The 19,741-nt window shown below is 52.2% G+C and overlaps 1 protein-coding gene across 4 annotated transcripts in view; it reads right to left on the bottom strand.

The window, feature by feature from the left end:
* Nucleotides 1-4,809: 4,809 nt before the first annotated feature.
* Nucleotides 4,810-19,741, bottom strand: part of LOC144490000 (fibrosin-1-like protein) — a 28,596-nt gene continuing 13,664 nt past the window's right edge. The window contains exons 2-6 of one of the 4 annotated variants that reach the window (XM_078207823.1): nucleotides 16,346-16,519; nucleotides 13,862-13,954; nucleotides 9,140-9,175; nucleotides 6,291-6,320; nucleotides 4,810-5,051 (exon numbers count right to left, since the gene is read on the bottom strand). In XM_078207823.1, the coding sequence (XP_078063949.1) occupies nucleotides 4,818-5,051; nucleotides 6,291-6,320; nucleotides 9,140-9,175; nucleotides 13,862-13,954; nucleotides 16,346-16,519 (567 nt within the window). In that variant the 3' untranslated portion in view covers nucleotides 4,810-4,817. Of the gene's footprint in view, nucleotides 5,052-6,290; nucleotides 6,321-9,139; nucleotides 9,176-13,861; nucleotides 13,955-16,345; nucleotides 16,523-19,741 lie in introns of all 4 variants that reach the window. The other 3 variants (XM_078207822.1, XM_078207824.1, XM_078207825.1) reach the window with 3 other exon arrangements.

Here is a 19,741-nt window from a genome sequence, read left to right on the forward strand (position 1 = left end):
TCAGGGTAAATGGTAGGACTCTGAGGAGTGCAGTAGAACAGAGGGATCTGGGAATACAGGTGCAGAATTCCCTAAAAGTGACGTCACAGGTGGATAGGGTCGTAAAGAGTGCCTTTGGTACATTGGCCTTTATAAATCGGAGTATTGAGTATAAAAGTTGGAGTGTTATGGTGAGGTTATATAAGGCATTGGTGAGGCCGAATTTGGAGTATTGTGTACAGTTTTGGTCACCTAGTTACAGGAAGGATGTAAATAAGGTTGAAAGAGTGCAGAGAAGGTTCACAAGGATGTTGCCGGGACTTGAGAAGCTGAGTTACAGAGAGAGATTGAATAGGTTGGGACTTTATTCCCTGGAGCGTAGAAGATTGAGGGGAGATTTGATAGAGGTGTATAAGATTTTGATGGGTATCGATAGAGTGAATGCAAGCAGGCTTTTTCCGCTGAGGCTCGGGGAGAAAAAAACCAGAGGGCATGGGTTAAGGGTGAAAGGAGAAAAGTTTAAAGGGAATATTAGGGGGGGCTTCTTCACGCAGAGAGTGGTGGGAGTGTGGAATGAGCTGCCGGATAAAGTGGTAAATGCGGGGTCACTTTTAACATTTAAGAAAAACTTGGACGTGTTCATGGATGAGAGGGGTGTGGAGGGATATGGTCCAAGTGCAGGTCAGTGGGACGAGGCAAAAAATGGTTCGGCACAGACAAGAAGGGCCAAAAGGCCTGTTTCTGAGCTGTAATTTTCTATGGTTCTAACCATCTTGCTTTATGCCAGGAATGACTCCAAGCAGCAGAGAGATTCTCTCTCCCACCCCGCCCCCCCCCCCGCCATCCGCCCACCGCTGATTCTCATCGACTTCAGTTTTACTGGGGCTCCTTGCTGCCGCACTCAAAAAAAAATTCTTCCAGCGCAGGAGGAGGCTATTCGACCCGTGAAGTCTGCACTGACAACAATCCCACCCAAATCCCATCACTGTAAATCCATGTATTTACCGAGCTGATCCCCCTGACACTAAGGGACAATTTTAGCATGGCCAATCCACCTAACCTGCACATCTTTGGACACTAAGGGACAATTTTAGCACGGCCAATCCACCTAACCTGCACATCTTTGGACACTAAGGGACAATTTTAGCATGGCCAATCCACCTAACCTGCACATCTTTGGACACTAAGGGACAATTTTAGCACGGCCAATCCACCTAACCTACACATCTTTGGACACTAAGGGACAATTTAGCATGGCCAATCCACCTAACCTACACATCTTTGGAGAGTGGGAGGAAACCGGAGCACCCGGAGGAAACCCACGCAGACACGGGGAGAACGTGCAGACGCCACACAGAGAGCGACCCGAGGCCGGGAATCGGACCCGGGGTCCCTGGCGCTGTGAAGGCAGCAACGTTATACCCACGCTGCCACCATAACGTCGAGGGCAGTCACTCTGGCCTCGCCTCCGGAGTTCAGCTCTCCTGTCTCGTTTGGAACAAAATAATGAGGTTGGGAACCGAGGTACCCCTGGGGGAAACCCGAAACCGAGTGTCGGTGAGCAGGCCACTGCTGAGGAAGTGCCACTCGACAGCACTGTCAAAGGACCCATCCATCACTTCACTGATTATGTAGTGTAGACCGACAGGGGGGAAATTGGGCAGATTGGATTGGTCTAGTTTCTTGGGGACAGAGTAATTCACCACATTACTGGGTAGATGCCAGTGTTGGAACCAGGACAGCAATGTTTTCTGATCGATGCATAGTTCTCGGAGGCAGACAGAGCTCGTCACAACAGCCCGTAGCCACAGATAACAACACTTGGACAACATTCAGGCTTTGGGTAAGCTTTCGGCACTTGATCGAGACACCTTCCACCAGCATAAACATTCACTCCCTCCACTCATTCTATATGTAAACCCATCCCCCCGAACCAGATTCCAGTCTGTAACTCACTCCCGGGTATCTGTTATTCTATATATAAACCACCCCGAACCCCTCGATTAGATTCCAGTCTGTAACTCACTCCCGGGTATCTGTTATTCTATATATAAACCACCCCGAACCCCTCGATTAGATTCCAGTCTGTAACTCACTCCCGGATATCTGTTATTCTATATATAAACCACCCTGAACCCCTCGATTAGATTCCAGTCTGTAACTCACTCCCGGGTCTCTGTTATTCTATATATAAACCACCCCGAACCCCTCGATTAGATTCCAGTCTGTAACTCACTCCCGGATATCTGTTATTCTATATATAAACCACCCCGAACCCCTCGATTAGATTCCAGTCTGTAACTCACTCCCGGATATCTGTTATTCTATATATAAACTACCCCGAACCCCGCGATTAGATTCCAGTCTGTAACTCACTCCCGGGAATCTGTTATTCTATATATAAACCATCCCGAACCCCTCGATTAGATTCCAGTCTGTAACTCACTCCCGGGTATCTGTTATTCTATATATAAACCATCCCGAACCGCTCTATTAGATTCCAGTCTGTAACTCACTCCCGGGTATCTGTTATTCTATATATAAACCACCCCGAACTCCTCGATTAGATTCCAGTCTGTAACTCACCCCCGGGTATCTGTTATTCTATATATACACCACCCCGAACCCCTCGATTAGATTCCAGTCTGTAACTCACTCCCGGGTATCTGTTATTCTATATATAAACCACCCCGAACCCCTCGATTAGATGGCAGTCTGTAACTCACTCCCGGGTATCTGTTATTCTATATATAAACCACCCCGAACCCCTCGATTAGATTCCAGTCTGTAACTCACTCCCGGGTAACTGTTATTCTATATATAAACCACCCCGAACCCCTCGATTAGATTCCAGTCTGTAACTCACTCCTGGGTATCTGTTATTCTATATATAAACCACCCTGAACCCCTCGATTAGATTCCAGTCTGTAACTCACTCCCGGGTATCTGTTATTCTATATATAAACCACCCCGAACCCCTCGATTAGATTCCAGTCTGTAACTCACTCCCGGGTCTCTGTTATTCTATATATAAACCACCCCGAAACCCTCGATTAGATTACAGTCTGTAACTCACTCCCGGGTAGCTGTTATTCTATATATAAACCACCCCAAACACCTCGATGAGATTCCAGTCTGTAACTCACACCCGGGTATCTGTTATTCTATATATAAACCACCCCGAACCCCTCAATTAGATTCCAGTCTGTAACTCACTCCCGGGTATCTGTTATTCTATATATAAACCACCCCGAACCCCTCGATTAGATTCCAGTCTGTAACTCACTCCCGGGTATCTGTTATTCTATATATAAACCACCCCGAACCCCTCGATTAGATTCCAGTCTGTAACTCACTCCCGGGTATCTGTTATTCTATATATAAACCACCCCGAACCCCTCGATTAGATTCCAGTCTGTAACTCACCCCGGGTATCTGTTATTCTATATTTAAACCACCCTGAACCCCTCGATTAGATTCCAGTCTGTAACTCACTCCCGGGTATCTGTTGTTCTATATATAAACCACCCTGAACCCCTCGATTAGATTCCAGTCTGTAACTCACTCCCGGGTATCTGTTATTCTATATATAAACCTCCCCGAACCCCTCGATTAGATTCCAGTCTGTAACTCACTCCCGGGTATCTGTTATTCTATATATAAACCACCCCGAACCCCTCGATTAGATTCCAGTCTGTAACTCACTCCCGGGTGTCTGTTATTCTGTATATAAACCACCCCGAACCCCTCGATTAGATTCCAGTCTGTAACTCACTCCCGGGTATCTGTTATTCTATATATAAACCTCCCCGAACCCCTCGATTAGATTCCAGTCTGTAACTCACTCCCGGGTATCTGTTATTCTATATATAAACCACCCCGAACCCCTCGATTAGATTCCAGTCTGTAACTCACTCCCGGTTGTCTGTTATTCTGTATATAAACCACCCCGAACCCCTCGATTAGATTCCAGTCTGTAACTCACTCCCGGGTATCTGTTATTCTATATATAAACCACCCCGAACCCCTCGATTAGATTCCAGTCTGTAACTCACTCCCGGGTATCTGTTATTGTATATATAAACCACCCCGAACCCCTCGATTAGATTCCAGTCTGTAACTCACTCCCGGGTATCTGTTATTCTATATATAAACCACCCCGAACCCCTCGATTAGATTCCAGTCTGTAACTCACTCCCGGGTATCTGTTATTCTATATATAAACCATCCCGAACCGCTCGATTAGATTCCAGTCTGTAACTCACTCCCGGGTATCTGTTATTCTATATATAAACCACCCCGAACCCCTCGATTAGATTCCAGTCTGTAACTCACTCCCGGGTATCTGTTATTCTATATATAAACCACCCCGAGCCCCTCGATTAGATTCCAGTCTGTAACTCACTCCCGGGTATCTGTTATTCTATATATAAACCACCCCGAACCCCTCGATTAGATTCCAGTCTGTAACTCACTCCCGGGTATCTGTTATTCTATATATAAACCACCCCGAACCCCTCGATTAGATTCCAGTCTGTAACTCCCTCCCGGGTATCTGTTATTCTATATATAAACCACCCCGAACCCCTCGATTAGATTCCAGTCTGTAACTCACTCCCGGGTATCTGTTATTCTATATATAAACCACCCTGAACCCCTCGATGAGATTCCAGTCTGTAACTCACTCCCGGGTATCTGTTATTCTATATATAAACCACCCCGAACCCCTCGATGAGATTCCAGTCTGTAACTCACTCCCGGGTATCTGTTATTCTATATATAAACCACCCCGAACCCCTCGATTAGATTCCAGTCTGTAACTCACTCCCGGGTATCTGTTATTCTGTATATAAACCACCCCGAACCCCTCGATGAGATTGATGGTAGAGAGAGAGGGCTTCAATGGGGGTGATAGTGAGGGGGTGAATCCTTTCGGGAGGGAGGTTCCACTCTGACAGTCCGCGACATTCCCAACTCACAAATGAGATCCTTTGCCACACGTCATGCAGAGCCTTGTCCTGGGCCTTGGTGTAACCCAACCTGCGATTACACAGTGCTGCATCTCCCAGGGGCTGTGGATACAAAACAACACACATTTTAATCGCCCCATCGGTGTCTCGCCATGGGAGCGCCTTCGTCAGCAGGACTGGCGAGTGGAGAGCCGGTCGGATGGTAAACTCCCCCCACGGCCCAGGCTCCACTGGGAGCGCTGACCTCTGACCCTCCCAGAATCTGCCTCCCCCACACTCTGGGACAGCGCCATTCCAGATCCTAACCACTCGCTGTGTGAATCTGCCTCCCCCACACTCTGGGGCAGCACCGTTCCAGATCCTAACCCCTCGCTGTGTGAATCTGCCTCCCCCACACTCTGGGACAGCGCCGTTCCAGATCCTAACCACTCGCTGTGTGAATCTGCCTCCCCCACACTCTGGGGCAGCGCCGTTCCAGATCCTAACCCCTCGCTGTGTGAATCTGCCTCCCCCACACTCTGGGACAGCGCCGTTCCAGATCCTAACCACTCGCTGTGTGAATCTGCCTCCCCCACACTCTGGGACAGCGCCGTTCCAGATCCTAACCCCTCGCTGTGTGAATCTGCCTCCCCCACACTCTGGGACAGCGCCGTTCCAGATCCTAACCACTCGCTGTGTGAATCTGCCTCCCCCACACTCTGGGGCAGCGCCGTTCCAGATCCTAACCCCTCACTGTGTGAATCTGCCTCCCCCACACTCTGGGGCAGCGCCGTTCCAGATCCTAACCACTCGCTGTGTGAATCTGCCTCCCTCACACTCTGGGGCAGCTCCGTTCCAGATCCTAACCACTCGCTGTGTGATAAAGTTTCTCCCCGTGTCTCCCTCGCTTCTTTTAACCAATACCCTTCAATCTGTGTCCCTCCCCCTCTGTCCCCCGATCCTCCCGCCAATGGGAACGGTTTCTCTCCCCCTCGACTCTGTCCCGGGACCCCCTCGTGATCCTCAACACCTCGATCCAAATCTCCTGTCGCCCGTCTCTTCCCCAAGGAGAACAGTCCCCAACATCTCCAATCTCTCCCCGTCACTGAATCCCCTCACCCCTGGAACCGTTCTCCTCCATCTTTTCTCCTGTTCCTCCCCCTTCCCTCTTTCCCCAGCATCCCTCCCTCTCTCTCCCGCCCTGCCCCGCAGTAAGGGCCATGCACTGTTCTCCCACTCAGTAACAGGTTCCTCCCAGTGTAACCCCCTCACCCCAAGCCCCTGCTCCGTCCTGCCAAAACCCCTCCAGTGAATCGCCAGGGGGTACAGGGGGGGAATGGTGGTGAAGGGGAGGTCACTTACCTTGTCATCAGGGTCACTGTCAATGTCACACTGCAAGACAAAAGGCAAACCAAGCACAGCAATGAGAGAGAGAGATACAGAGAGAGAGAGATACAGAGAGAGAGAGATACAGAGAGAGAGAGATACAGAGAGAGAGAGATACAGAGAGAGAGAGAGAGAGAGAGAGACACAGACCTGCAGTCAACTCAGTTCTATCCATGTTACCACAGTGCAGGGGGAGTGGGGACGCAGCGCGAGGGGGGGGGGGGAATGGAACAAGGGGGAGGAAACGGAGCCAGTGATGGCCATCCTGGGAAAGTGGAAGATTCACCTTAGAAAACTGGGGTGGCACAGCGGGTTCGCACTGCTGCCTCACAGCACCAGGGACCCGGGGTTCGATTCCCGGCTCGGGTCACTATCTGTGCGGAGTCTGCACCTTCTCCCCCCGTGTCTGCGTGGGTTTCTTCCAGTTTCCTTCCACAGTCCGAAAGATGTGTAGGTTAGGTGGATTGGCCATGCTAAACTGTCCCTTGGTGTCCAAAGATGTGCAGGTTAGGTGGATTGGCCATGCTAAATTGTCCCTTCGTGTCCAAAGATGTGTAGGTTAGGTGGATTGGCCATGCTAAATTGTCCCTTAGTGTCCAAAGATGTGTAGGTTAGGTGGATTGGCCATGCTAAACTGTCCCTTGGTGTCCAAAGATGTGCAGGTTAGGTGGATTGGCCATGCTAAATTGTCCCTTCGTGTCCAAAGATGTGCAGGTTAGGTGGATTGGCCATGCTAAACTGTCCCTTGGTGTCCAAAGATGTGTAGGTTAGGTGGATTGGCCATGCTAAATTGTCCCTTAGTGTCCAAAGATGTGCAGGTTAGGGGGATTGGCCATGCTAAATTGTCCCTTAGTGTCCAAAGATGTGCAGGTTAGGTGGATTGGCCATGCTAAATTGGCCCTTAGTGTCCAAAGATGTGCAGGTTAGGTGGATTGTCCATGCTAAATTGTCCCTTAGTGTCCAAAGATGTGTAGGTTAGGTGGATTGGCCATGCTAAATTGTCCCTTAGTGTCCAAAGATGTGTAGGTTAGGTGGATTGGCCGTGCTAAATTGCCCCTTAGTGTCAGGGGGACTAGCCAGGGTAAAGGCATGGAGTTACAGGGATAGTGCCTGGGTGGGATTGTGGTCGGTGCAGACTCAATGGGCCGATCAGCCTCCTTCTGCACTGTAGGGATTCTATGACAAGGGATCTGTCAGTACTCACCAGGGCGAAGAGGAAATGGTTCAGGGAAGGGAGAAGGGGGAGACTGGACCACCGTCGAGGGTACGCCACAAGACACGTCCGGTCCTGCAGAGCTGCCTGCCCTGGGCCGCTTGGGAAGGGGTCCTCCGAGGTCAGGCCTGTCTCCCTCATTCCTCGGAGTAGGGGGACAGAGGGGGGCAGGTCCACCGAGTGCCTCAGACCCGCAATCCAGGCCATGACTGCCAGGAGGGTGGCGAGAGGAGGTACATCCTCCGAGCGAGGCAGTAGACTAGTCGGGAGTGTGCGAGAGGGGACAGTGAGCAGGGGGGAGACACATGCTCCGACAGGTTGAGGTAGGGGGGCTAAATTAGGCTAATAATACATGGGTTTCAGAACACTAACACGAGGCTGACTTAAGAGTGAACGATCTTAGGTTGTGGAGAGCGCTGACAAGGGCTGTTGCTGCAGAAGACAGCTCGATATGAATAACAACATTGCTCATTTAAAAACATGTATTTTAAATTTATAAAGCGGATGGTCTGCTTTTCGAAAACATTGAGAAACTTCAGCCAACGGCAAGATACAGCAGGGCATGATGGGATGAGGTCGGAGACAGAGCCTGCGTCCCAGACAACAATGGGCTCCACTGAATGCGGCCATGTTACCACAACAGTTGTTGGCAACAAGATGGCCGCCAATGCCAGTTTGATGAGGAGAACTACACAGCTCCAAGTTGATCACACAGGTGCAAGGCGGGCACAAGGGCTTCCTCGGGGTCGGACGGGTGTCACGTGGGTGGGAATCATTCTCCCGTCTCAGCGTCCCCCATCGCTGGGCAACAGAAGGGAGGTAACGTCCGTAATTAATGATCCCATGAGGTCAGGACGTGTGTCGTCATCGGCTGGAGTTGGTGACAGTGGTGATTATTGACCGATTTGTATTCACGGTTACTGGATCACGCCCCATCGGAAAGGTGGGAAGTTAGTTTGTTTTGAGAGTGCATAATTGCCCTCGCTGGAGGCACTGGATTTCGGAGTAATACGGGAGCTGCCCGCATTCCCTGCCTGGTGCGCTGGGCAACTTCACATCATCCTCCCATTCGATCGTTGGGAGGTGGCACAGCGGGTTAGCGCTGTTGCCTCACAGCGCCGGGGACCCGGGTTCGACACCCGGCTCGGGTCACTGTCTGCGCGGAGTCTGCACCTTCTCCCCATGGGTTTCCTCCCAAAGACGTGCTGGTTAGATGCTAAATTCTCCCTCAGTGTTACCCGAACAGGCGCCGGAGTGTGGGCGGCTGGGGGATCTTCACAGTAACTTCATTGCAGTGTTAATGTAAGCCGACTTGTCACACTAATAAACAAACTTATTTATACTTAATAAAAAGGCATTCTTGAAATACATTGAGAAACTTCAGCCAACGGCAAGAGACAGCAGGGCATGATGGGATGAGGTAGGAGACAGAGCCTGCGTCCCAGAGGACAATGGGCTCCAGTGAATGCGGCCATGTTACCGACATCTAACCAGCGCGTCTTAAAATCAGTACCCTGCGTTTCCTGAGTCTCTGCGTTTAGCTGAAGTTTAACAGTACACGGCTTGAAGAGAAACTTCCCCCACTCCCGCCATCAACGCGTTATGTACTCACAAAGTAGCCCGTTCCCAAGCTGGAGTGTGCAGAGACCTGGGGAAAGGACAGCAAGGCAGACGAGAGGCTCAAATCGACGCTGGACAAGTTACGCCACAAACGCAGACTCGGACGCGTAAAAACGCGGACACCCCCCCCCCTCGGCAGTGCAACGTCCCCGGCGGATATGGAACCGACCCGCACAGCGGTCTCGGAGGATGCCATGCACGTAATTCCAGCCCCACCGCCCCCAGAGTGAAAACGTCCCAAAATCCCTCACAGGCGCGTGAACTGGACGCAACGTACAACCCCCCCCCGCCCAACTCCTGTCCCCCGGGGCTCAGAGTCGAAGCACAGATTCAGCAACAGATCCAAATCGGGGGAAGCTCAAGAGGCCAGCATTGGGTAGGGTGGGCGCAGAGATCTCTGGGCGGCCACAGTGTGGGTTAGCACAGCTGCCTCACAGGACCCGGGTTCGATTCCCGGCTTGGGTTCACCGTCTGTGCAGAGTCTGCACGTTCTCCCCGTGTCTGCGTGGGTTTCCTCCCACAGTCCAAAAGACGTGAAGTGGATTGGCCGTGGAAAATTGCCCCTAAGTGCCAGGGGAGTGAGCAGGGTAAATAAGTTGGGTGATGGGGAGAGGGCCTGGGTGGGGGTTGTGGTTGGTGCAGACTCCATGGGCCAAATGGCCTCTTTCTGTACTGGAGGGATTCTATGGACCGATGATCTCGGAGGGTTGGAGGAGGTTACAGAGATAGGGAGGGGGTGTAGGGGCTGGAGGAGGTTACAGAGATAGGGAGGGGGTGTCGGGGAGGGAGGGGGTTACACAGATAGGGAGGGGGTGTCGGGGAGGGAGGGGGTTACAGAGATAGGGAGGGGGTTGAGGGGAGGGAGGGGGTTACAGAGATAGGGAGGGGGTGGAGGGGAGGGAGGAGGTTACAGAGATAGGGAGGGGGTGTAGGGGCTGGAGGAGGTTACAGAGATAGGGAGGGGAGGGAGGCGGTTACAGAGATAGGGATGGGGTGTAGGGGCTGGAGGAGGTTACAGAGATAGGGAGGGGGTGTAGGGGCTGGAGGGGGTTACAGAGATAGGGAGGGGGTGGAGGGGAGGGAGGGGGTTACAGAGATAGGGAGGGGGTGTCGGGGAGGGAGGGGGTTACAGAGATAGGGAGGGGTGTAGGGGGCTGGAGGAGGTTACAGAGATAGGGAGGGGAGGGAGGGGGTTACAGAGATAGGGATGGGGTGCAGGGGCTGGAGGAGGTTACAGAGATAGGGAGGCGGTGTAGGGGAGGGAGGGGGTTACAGAGATAGGGAGGGGGTGTCGGGGAGGGAGGGGGTTACAGAGATAGGGAGGGGTGTAGGGGGCTGGAGGAGGTTACAGAGATAGGGAGGGGGTTACAGAGATAGGGATGGGGTGTAGGGGCTGGAGGAGGTTACAGAGATAGGGAGGCGGTGTAGGGGAGGGAGGGGGTTACAGAGATAGGGAGGGGGTGTCGGGGAGGGAGGGGGTTACAGAGATAGGGAGGGGGTGTAGGGGAGGGAGGGGGTTACAGAGATAGGGAGGGGGTGAAGAGGAGGGAGGGGGTTACAGAGATAGGGAGGGGGTGGAGGGGAGGGAGGGAGTTACAGAGATAGGGAGGGGGTGTCGGGGAGGGAGGGGGTTACAGGGATAGGGAGGGGTGTAGGGGGCTGGAGGAGGTTACAGAGATAGGGAGGGGAGGGAGGGGGTTGCAGAGATAGGGATGGGGTGTAGGGGCTGGAGGAGGTTACAGAGATAGGGAGGGGGTGTAGGGGCTGGAGGAGGTTACAGAGATAGGGAGGGGGTGTCGGGGAGGGAGGGGGTTACAGGGATAGGGAGGGGGTGTAGGGGAGGGAGGGGGTTACAGAGATAGGGAGGGGGTGAAGAGGAGGGAGGGGGTTACAGAGATAGGGAGGGGGTTACAGAGATAGGGAGGGGGTTACAGAGATAGGGAGGGGGTGTCAGGGAGGGAGGGGGTTACAGAGATGGGAGGGGTGTAGGGGGCTGGAGGAGGTTACAGAGATAGGGAGGGGGTTTCAGAGATAGGGAGGGGGTGTCGGGGAGGGAGGGGGTTACAGAGATAGGGAGGGGGTGAAGAGGAGGGAGGGGGTTACAGAGATAGGGAGGGGGTGGAGGGGAGGGAGGGGGTTAGAACATAGAACAGTACAGCACAGAACAGGCCCTTCGGCCCACGATGTTGTGCCGACCTTCATCTGAAACCAAGATCAAGCTATCCCACTCCCTACCATCCTGGTGTGCTCCATGTGCCTATCCAATAACCGCTTAAATGTTCCTAAAGTGTCTGACTCCACTATCACTGCAGGCAGTCCATTCCACACCCCAACCACTCTCTGCGTGAAGAACCTACCTCTGATATCCTTCCTATATCTCCCACCATGAACCCTATATTTATGCCCCCTCGTAATAGCTCCATCCACCCGAGGAAATAGTCTTTGAACGTTCACTCGATCTATCCCCTTCATCATTTTATAAACCTCTATTAAGTCTCCCCTCAATCTCCTCCGCTCCAGAGAGAACAGCCCCAGCTCCCTCAACCTTTCCTCATAAGACCGACACTCCAAACCAGGCAGCATCCTGGTAAATCTCCTCTGCACTCTTTCCAGCGCTTCCACATCCTTCTTATAGTGAGGTGACCAGAACTGCACGCAATATTCCAAATGCGGTCTCACCAAGGTCCTGTACAGTTGCAGCATAACCCCACGGCTCTTAAACTCCAACCCCCTGTTAATAAAAGCTAACACACTATATGCCTTCTTCACAGCTCTATCCACTTGAGTGGCAACCTTTAGAGATCTGTGGATATGGACCCCAAGATCTCTCTGTTCCTCCACAGTCTTCAGAACCCTACCTTTGACCCTGTAATCCACATTTAAATTAGTCCTACCAAAATGGATCACCTCACATTTATCAGGGTTAAACTCCATTTGCCATTTTTCAGCCCAGCTTTGCATCCTATCTATGTCTCTTTGCAGCCTACAACAGCCCTCCACCTCATCCACTACTCCACCAATCTTGGTGTCATCAGCAAATTTACTGATCCACCCTTCAGCCCCCTCCTCTAAGTCATTAATAAAAATCACAAAGAGCAGAGGACCAAGCACCGATCCCTGCGGCACTCCGCTAGCAACCTGCCTCCAGTCCGAAAATTTTCCATCCACCACCACCCTCTGTCTTCGATCAGACAGCCAGTTACCTATCCAATCGGCCAACTTTCCCTCTATCCCACACCTCCTTACTTTCATCATAAGCCGACCATGGGGGACCTTATCAAACGCCTTACTAAAATCCATGTATATGACATCAACCGCCTTACCTTCATCAACACACCTAGTTACCTCCTCAAAAAATTCTATCAAATTTGTGAGGCACGATTTGCCCTTCACAAATCCGTGCTGACTATCCCGGATTAATCCGCATCTTTCTAAATGGTCGTAAATCCCATCCCCAAGGACCTTTTCCATCAATTTACCAACCACCGAAGTCAGACTAACCGGTCTATAATTACCAGGGTCATTTCTATTCCCTTTCTTAAACAGAGGAACAACATTTGCCACTCTCCAGTCCTCTGGCACCATCCCCGTGGACAGCGAGGACCCAAAGATCAAAGCCAAAGGCTCTGCAATCTCATCCCTCGGGTTACAGAGATAGGGAGGGGGTGTCGGGGAGGGAGGGGGTTACAGAGATAGGGAGGGGTGTAGGGGGCTGGAGGAGGTTACAGAGATAGGGAGGGGGTTTCAGAGATAGGGAGGGGTGTAGGGGAGGGAGGGTGTTACAGAGATAGGGAGGGGGTGTCGGGGAGGGAGGGGGTTACAGAGATAGGGAGGGGGTGGAGGGGAGGGAGGGGGTTACAGAGATAGGGAGGAGTGTTGGGGCTGGAGGAGGTTACAGAGATAGGGAGGGGGTGTAGGGGAGGGAGGAGGTTACAGAGATAGGGAGGGGGTGTAGGGGCTGGAGGAGGTTACAGAGATAGGGAGGGGGTGTAGGGGAGGGAGGGGGTTACAGAGATAGGGAGGGGGTTGAGGGGAGGGAGGGGGTTACAGAGATAGGGAGGGGTGTCGGGGTGGATTCCGGTGTGAGGAAATGTCAAGATGTCAATGGACATTCCCTGAAGTAACAGGTTGATCCGTTCTTCCGATGGATAAAACGACACGAGGATGATTTTTTCCCCAAGATACATTTTGAAGAACAAAAGGCTGCCAGTGGTGGAGTGAAGCAGAGGCGGTGAGGGAGGATTCGGGGATGGGAGGAGGGTCGTACGCGGGACTGGAGACCATCGCCCTTGGGTGGGACAAGCTTCGAGAGTGGAGGAGGTGACAGGGACGGGGAGGGGTTAAAAACCCTCTCGCTCCCGAAACCCGTCCTCTGCGAGGGAGCTCAACTGGGGTGCGGACCGCAGCGAGGACACGTTTCAGAATGAAAATGAACGAGAAATTGACAAACGCGCTGCCGGAGCTGGACGAATAAAAAGTGCAACAGAACGCTCCCGTGACGCAGCAATTGCGCTCTGGCTGACCCCGGCCTGCCAAGGGCGTGGAACAAACTTTAAATATCGCCACCGGTCGGCGGTTTAACAAAGAGTTGATGCTCGGTGTGACACACAGAGCATGCTGGGCAGTAAGCAGGGTCTCTTCCGCCTGCCACCCCCCTGCCCCCCACCTCCACACCCTGTGCATCTGACACGGTGGCGTACCACACGATACTTACGTCACTGCCTGCCCCGCGCGAGCTGCTACGTTGGGAGCTACCATTCTCACCGCCAGTGCTCTGGTTCCCTCTGGTGGGGCCCTTGGTTTTCACCTGCACGGTGGGACAGAACGGGAGGCATGGATGGGTGGCTGAGATGATTCGGACGGTCGAAACAAGCTCAGTTTGCCCCCCGGGCAAACAAGGTGCAAGAACACTGCGGCCAGGTATCAATGCCCCCTTCCCGTGCTCCTCCACCTGTCAGATACCCAGGAGAGGGGCCACAGATGCCGCCCCCCAGAGCTCCGGTTCAGGCCAAGAACGGAATGGTTTTCACCAACTTTTACAGATTCCAGTCTGTAACTCACCCCCGGGTATCTGTTATTCTATATATAAACCACCCCGAACCCCTCGATTAGATTCCAGTCTGTCACTCACTCCCGGGTATCTGTTATTCTATATATAAACCAGCCTGAACCCCTCGATTAGATTCCAGTCTGTCACTCACTCCCGGGTATCTGTTATTCTATATATAAACCATCCCGAACCTCTCGATTAGATTCCAGTCTGTAACTCATTCCCAGGTATCTGTTATTCTATATATAAACCACCCCGAACCCCTCGATTAGATTCCAGTCTGTAACTCACTCCCGGGTATCTGTTATTCTGTATATAAACCACCCCGACCCCTCGATTAGATTCCAGTCTGTAACTCACTCCCGGGTATCTGTTATTCTGTATATAAACCACCCCGACCCCTCGATTAGATTCCAGTCTGTAACTCACTCCCGGGTATCTGTTATTCTATATATAAACCACCCCGAACCCCTCGATTAGATTCCAGTCTGTACCTCACTCCCGGGAATCTGTTATTCTATATATAAAGCACCCCGAACCCCTCGATTAGATTCCAGTCTGTAACTCACTCCCGGCTATCTGTTATTCTATATATAAACCACCCCGAACCCCTCGATTAGATTCCAGTCTGTAACACACTCCCGGGTATCTGTTATTCTACATATAAACCATCCCGAACCCCTCGATTAGATTCCAGTCTGTAACTCACTCCCGGGTATCTGTTATTCTATATATAAACCTCCCCAAACCCCTCGATTAGATTCCAGTCTGTAACTCACTCCCAGGTATCTCTTATTCTATATATAAACCACCCTGAACCCCTCGATTAGATTCCAGACTGTAACTCACTCCCGGGTATCTGTTTTTCTGTATATAAACCACCCTGAACCCCTCGATTAGATTCCAGTCTGTAACTCACTCCCGGGTATCTGTTATTCTATATATAAACCACCCCGAACACCTCGATTGGATTCCAGTCTGTAACGCACTCCCGGGTATCTGTTATTCTATATATAAACCACCTCGAACCCCTCGATTAGATTACAGTCTGTAACTCACTCCCGGATATCTGTTATTCTCTATATAAACCACACCGAACCCCTCGATTACATTCCAGTCTGTAACTCACTCCCGGGTATCTGTTATTCTATATATAAACCACCCCGAACCCCTCGATGAGATTCCAGTCGGTAACTCACTCCCGGGTATCTGTTATTCTATATATAAACCACCCCGAACACCTCGATTAGATTCCAGTCGGTAACTCACTCCCGGGCATCTGTTATTGTATATATAAACCACACCGAACCCCTTGATTAGATTCCAGTCTGTAACTCACCCCCGGGTATCTGTTAGTCTATATATAAACCACCCCGAACCCCTCGATTAGATTCCAGTCTGTAACTCACTCCCAGGTATCTGTTATTCTTTATATAAACCATCCCGAACCCCTCGATTAGATTCCAGTCTGGAACTCACACCCGGGTGTTTGTTATTCTATATATAAACCACCCCGAACCCCTCGATTAGATTCCAGTCTGTAACTCACTCCCAGGTATCTCTTATTCTATATATAAACCACCCTGAACCCCTCGATTAGATTCCAGTCTGTAACTCACTCCCGGGTATCTGTTATTCTATATATAAACCACCCTGAACCCCTCGATTAGATTCCAGTCTGTAACTCACTCCCGGGTATCTGTTATTCTATATATAAACCACCCCGAACCCCTCGATTAGATTCCAGTCTGTAACTCACTCCCGGGTATCTGTTATTCTATATATAAACCACCCCGAACCCCTCGATTAGATTCCAGTCTGTAAGTCACTCCCGGGTATCTGTTATTCTATATATAAACCACCCCGAACCCCTCGATTAGATTCCAGTCTGTAACTCTCTCCCGGGTATCTGTTATTCTATATATAAACCACCCCGAACCCCTCGATTAGATTCCAGTCTGTAACTCTCTCCCGGGTATCTGTTATTGTATATATAAACCACCCCGAACCCCTCGGTCAGATTCCAGTCTGTAACTCACTCCCAGGTATCTGTTATTCTATATATAAACCACCCCGAACCCCTCGGTCAGATTCCAGTCCCTCTCGGGGGTGATTGGATGCGAAGGGGAGGCCACTCTGGTTACTGACCTTTTTAGTGGGCGGCGGGTTTCTCTCCCCGTTGCGTCGGTTCTGGTCGCGCTCCGAGCCCTCCGCTCCCCTCGCTCCCTCGCACGGCGAACCCGGCTGATTCTCCTCGGGTTTCCGCTTCTCCTGACGCTTGCGCTGGCTGTCCACTCGCTCGGGGGGTTTCGGCACGGCGTCCTTCTGGGGCGGGGGTTTGGGGGTGGAGAGAGAGAAGAGGAAACGTGCGTGTTAAGGAGTTACGGGCAGGGAAATTCCACCCTTTTAATTCCATGGCCGCCGGCGCCCAAACTTGTTGCAAATCCGCACGACAGCAGAAAAGTCTGGTATTCTTCGATTTGGTGAGGTAGAGAATCTGGTTAACTGGTGGGGCGATAATAATCTCTCCCTCAATGTCAGTAAAAGGAAGATTGTCATCGACTTCAGGAAGCGTAAAGGAGAACATTCCCCTGTCGACATCAACGGGGATGAAGTAGAAAGGGTCGAGAGCTTCAGGTTTCTAGGTGTCCAGATCACCAACAACCTGTCCTGGTCCCCCCCACGCCGACACTATGGTTAAGAAAGCCCCACCAACGCCTCTACCTTCTCAGGAGGCTAAGGAATTTCGGCATGTCAGCTACGACTCTCACCAACTTTTACAGATGCCCCATAGAAAGCATCCTTTCCGGGTGTATCACAGCTCGGTCTGGGGCTCCTGCTCTGCCCAAGACCGCAAGGAACTACAAAGGGTCGTGAATGTAGCCCAGTCCCATCACGCAAACCAACCTCCCATCCATTGACTCCGTCTATGCTTCCCGCTGCCTCGGGGAAAAGCAGCCGGCATAATCAAGGACCCCCCCCCACGCACCCCGGACATTCTCTCTTCCACCTTCTTCCGTCGGGGGAAAAGATACAAAAGTCTGAGGTCACGTACCAACCGACTCAAGAACAGCTTCTTCCTGCTGCTGTCAGACTTTTGAATGGACCGACCTGAGATTAAGCTGATCTTTCTCTACACCCCGAGCTGTGACTGTAACACTACATTCTGCACCCTCTCCTATCCTTCTCTATGAACGGTATGCTTTGTCTGTGTAGTGCGCAAGAAACAATACTTTTCACTGGATCCCGATACACGTGACAATAATAATTCAAATCAAATCTTCCGGGGGAGAGAACTTCCAGACATTGGCCATCCTCTGAGCGAAGCGCGGGGAGAGAAAACAACCTCTCCCTGTCTACCCCGTCAAACTCTCGAAGAGTTTATCTCCTTTCATTTCAACGCAAACAACAGAATCTCACCCCATTGGGTGATCCTTTTCCACCAGCCCGTCAGGGGACAGGCCCATTCCGTTCAGTAATCTTTCCCTGGAGGGGCCGCTGAACCGCACATTCCTCACCCGAGCACAACACGCACTTCAGAGAAAGGATAGCTGTCACCAGATTGTATATAACCCAACTCAATTCCAATAATGCTTCATCAGACCCCACTGCCCCGCTCCCTCCCCACAGCCCTCTATCAATCTCCAAACTAATCCCACTGCCCCACTCCCTCCCCACAGCCCTGTATCAATACCCAAACTAATCCCACTGCCCCGCTCTCTCCCCATAGCCCTGTATCAATCCCCAAACTAATCCCACTGCCCCGCTCTCTCCCCATAGCCCTGTATCAATCCCCAAACTAATCCCACTGCCCTGCTCTCTCCCCATAGCCCTGTATCAATCCCCAAACTAATCCCACTGCCCCGCTCTCTCCCCACAGCCCTGTATCAATCCCCAAACTAATCCCACTGCCCCGCTCTCTCCCCATAGCCCTGTATCAATCCCCAAACTAATCCCACTGCCCCGCTCCCTCCCCACAGTTCTGCATCAATCCGCAAACTAATCCCACTGCCCCGCACTCTCCCATAGCCCTGTATCAATCCCCAAACTAATCCCACTGCCCCGCTCTCTCCCCATAGCCCTGTATCAATCCCCAAACTAATCCCACTGCCCCGCTCTCTCCCCATAGCCCTGTATCAATCCCCAAACTAATCCCACTGCCCCGCTCTCCCCCATAGCTCTGTATCAATCCCCAAACTAATCCCACTGCCCCGCTCTTTCCCCATAGCCCTGTATCAATCCCCAAACTAATCCCACTGCCCCGCTCTCCCCCATAGCTCTGTATCAATCCCCAAACTAATCCCACTGCCCCGCTCTCTCCCCATAGCCCTGTATCAATCCCCAAACTAATCCCACTGCCCCGCTCTCCCCATAGCTCTGTATCAATCCCCAAACTAATCCCACTTCCCCGCACCAATCCCCAAACTAATCCCACTGCTCCGCTCTCTCCCCATAGCCCTGTATCATTTCCAAAACTAATCCCACTGCCCCACTCTCTCCCCATGCCCGCTATCAATCCCCAAACTAATCTGGAATGGCGCTGCCCCAGAGTGTGGGGGAGGCAGATTCACACAGCGAGTGGTTAGGATCTGGAACGGCGCTGCCCCAGAGTGTGGGGGAGGCAGATTCACACAGCGAGTGGTTAGGATCTGGAATGGCGCTGCCCCAGAGTGTGGGGGAGGCAGATTCACACAGCGAGGGGTTAGGATCTGGAACGGTGCTGCCCCAGAGTGTGGGGGAGGCAGATTCACACAGCGAGGGGTTAGGATCTGGAACGGCACTGCCCCAGAGTGTGGGGGAGGCAGATTCACACAGCGAGGGGTTAGGATCTGGAACGGCGCTGCCCCAGAGTGTGGGGGAGGCAGATTCACACAGCGAGTGGTTAGGATCTGGAACGGCGCTGTCCCAGAGTGTGGGGGAGGCAGATTCACACAGTGAGTGGTTAGGATCTGGAACGGCGCTGCCCCAGAGTGTGGGGGAGGCAGATTCACACAGCGAGTGGTTAGAATCGGGAACGGCGCTGCCCCAGAGTGTGGGGGGAGGCAGATTCACACAGCGAGGGGTTAGGATCTGGAACGGCGCTGTCCCAGAGTGTGGGGGAGGCAGATTCACACAGCGAGGGGTTAGGATCTGGAACGGCGCTGTCCCAGAGTGTGGGGGAGGCAGATTCACACAGAGAGTGGTTAGGATCTGGAACGGCGCTGCCCCAAAGTGTGGGGGAGGCAGATTCACACAGCGAGGGGTTAGGATCTGGAACGGCGCTGCCCCAGAGTGTGGGGGAGGCAGATTCACACAGCGAGTGGTTAGAATCTGGAACGGCGCTGCCCCAGAGTGTGGGGGAGGCAGATTCACACAGCGAGTGGTTAGGATCTGGAACGGTGCTGTCCCAGAGTGTGGGGGAGGCAGACTCACACAGCGAGGGGTTAAGAAAGTCTGAGGTCTTCGACTCAAGAATAGCTTCTTCCCTTCTTTTGAATGGACCTCTCTCACGTTAAGCTGATCTTTCTCTACACCCCGAGCTGTGACTGTAACACTACATTCTGC

The sequence above is a fragment of the Mustelus asterias genome, unplaced genomic scaffold (genome assembly GCF_964213995.1).
Source record: "Mustelus asterias unplaced genomic scaffold, sMusAst1.hap1.1 HAP1_SCAFFOLD_2755, whole genome shotgun sequence".
Lineage (NCBI taxonomy): Eukaryota > Metazoa > Chordata > Chondrichthyes > Carcharhiniformes > Triakidae > Mustelus > Mustelus asterias.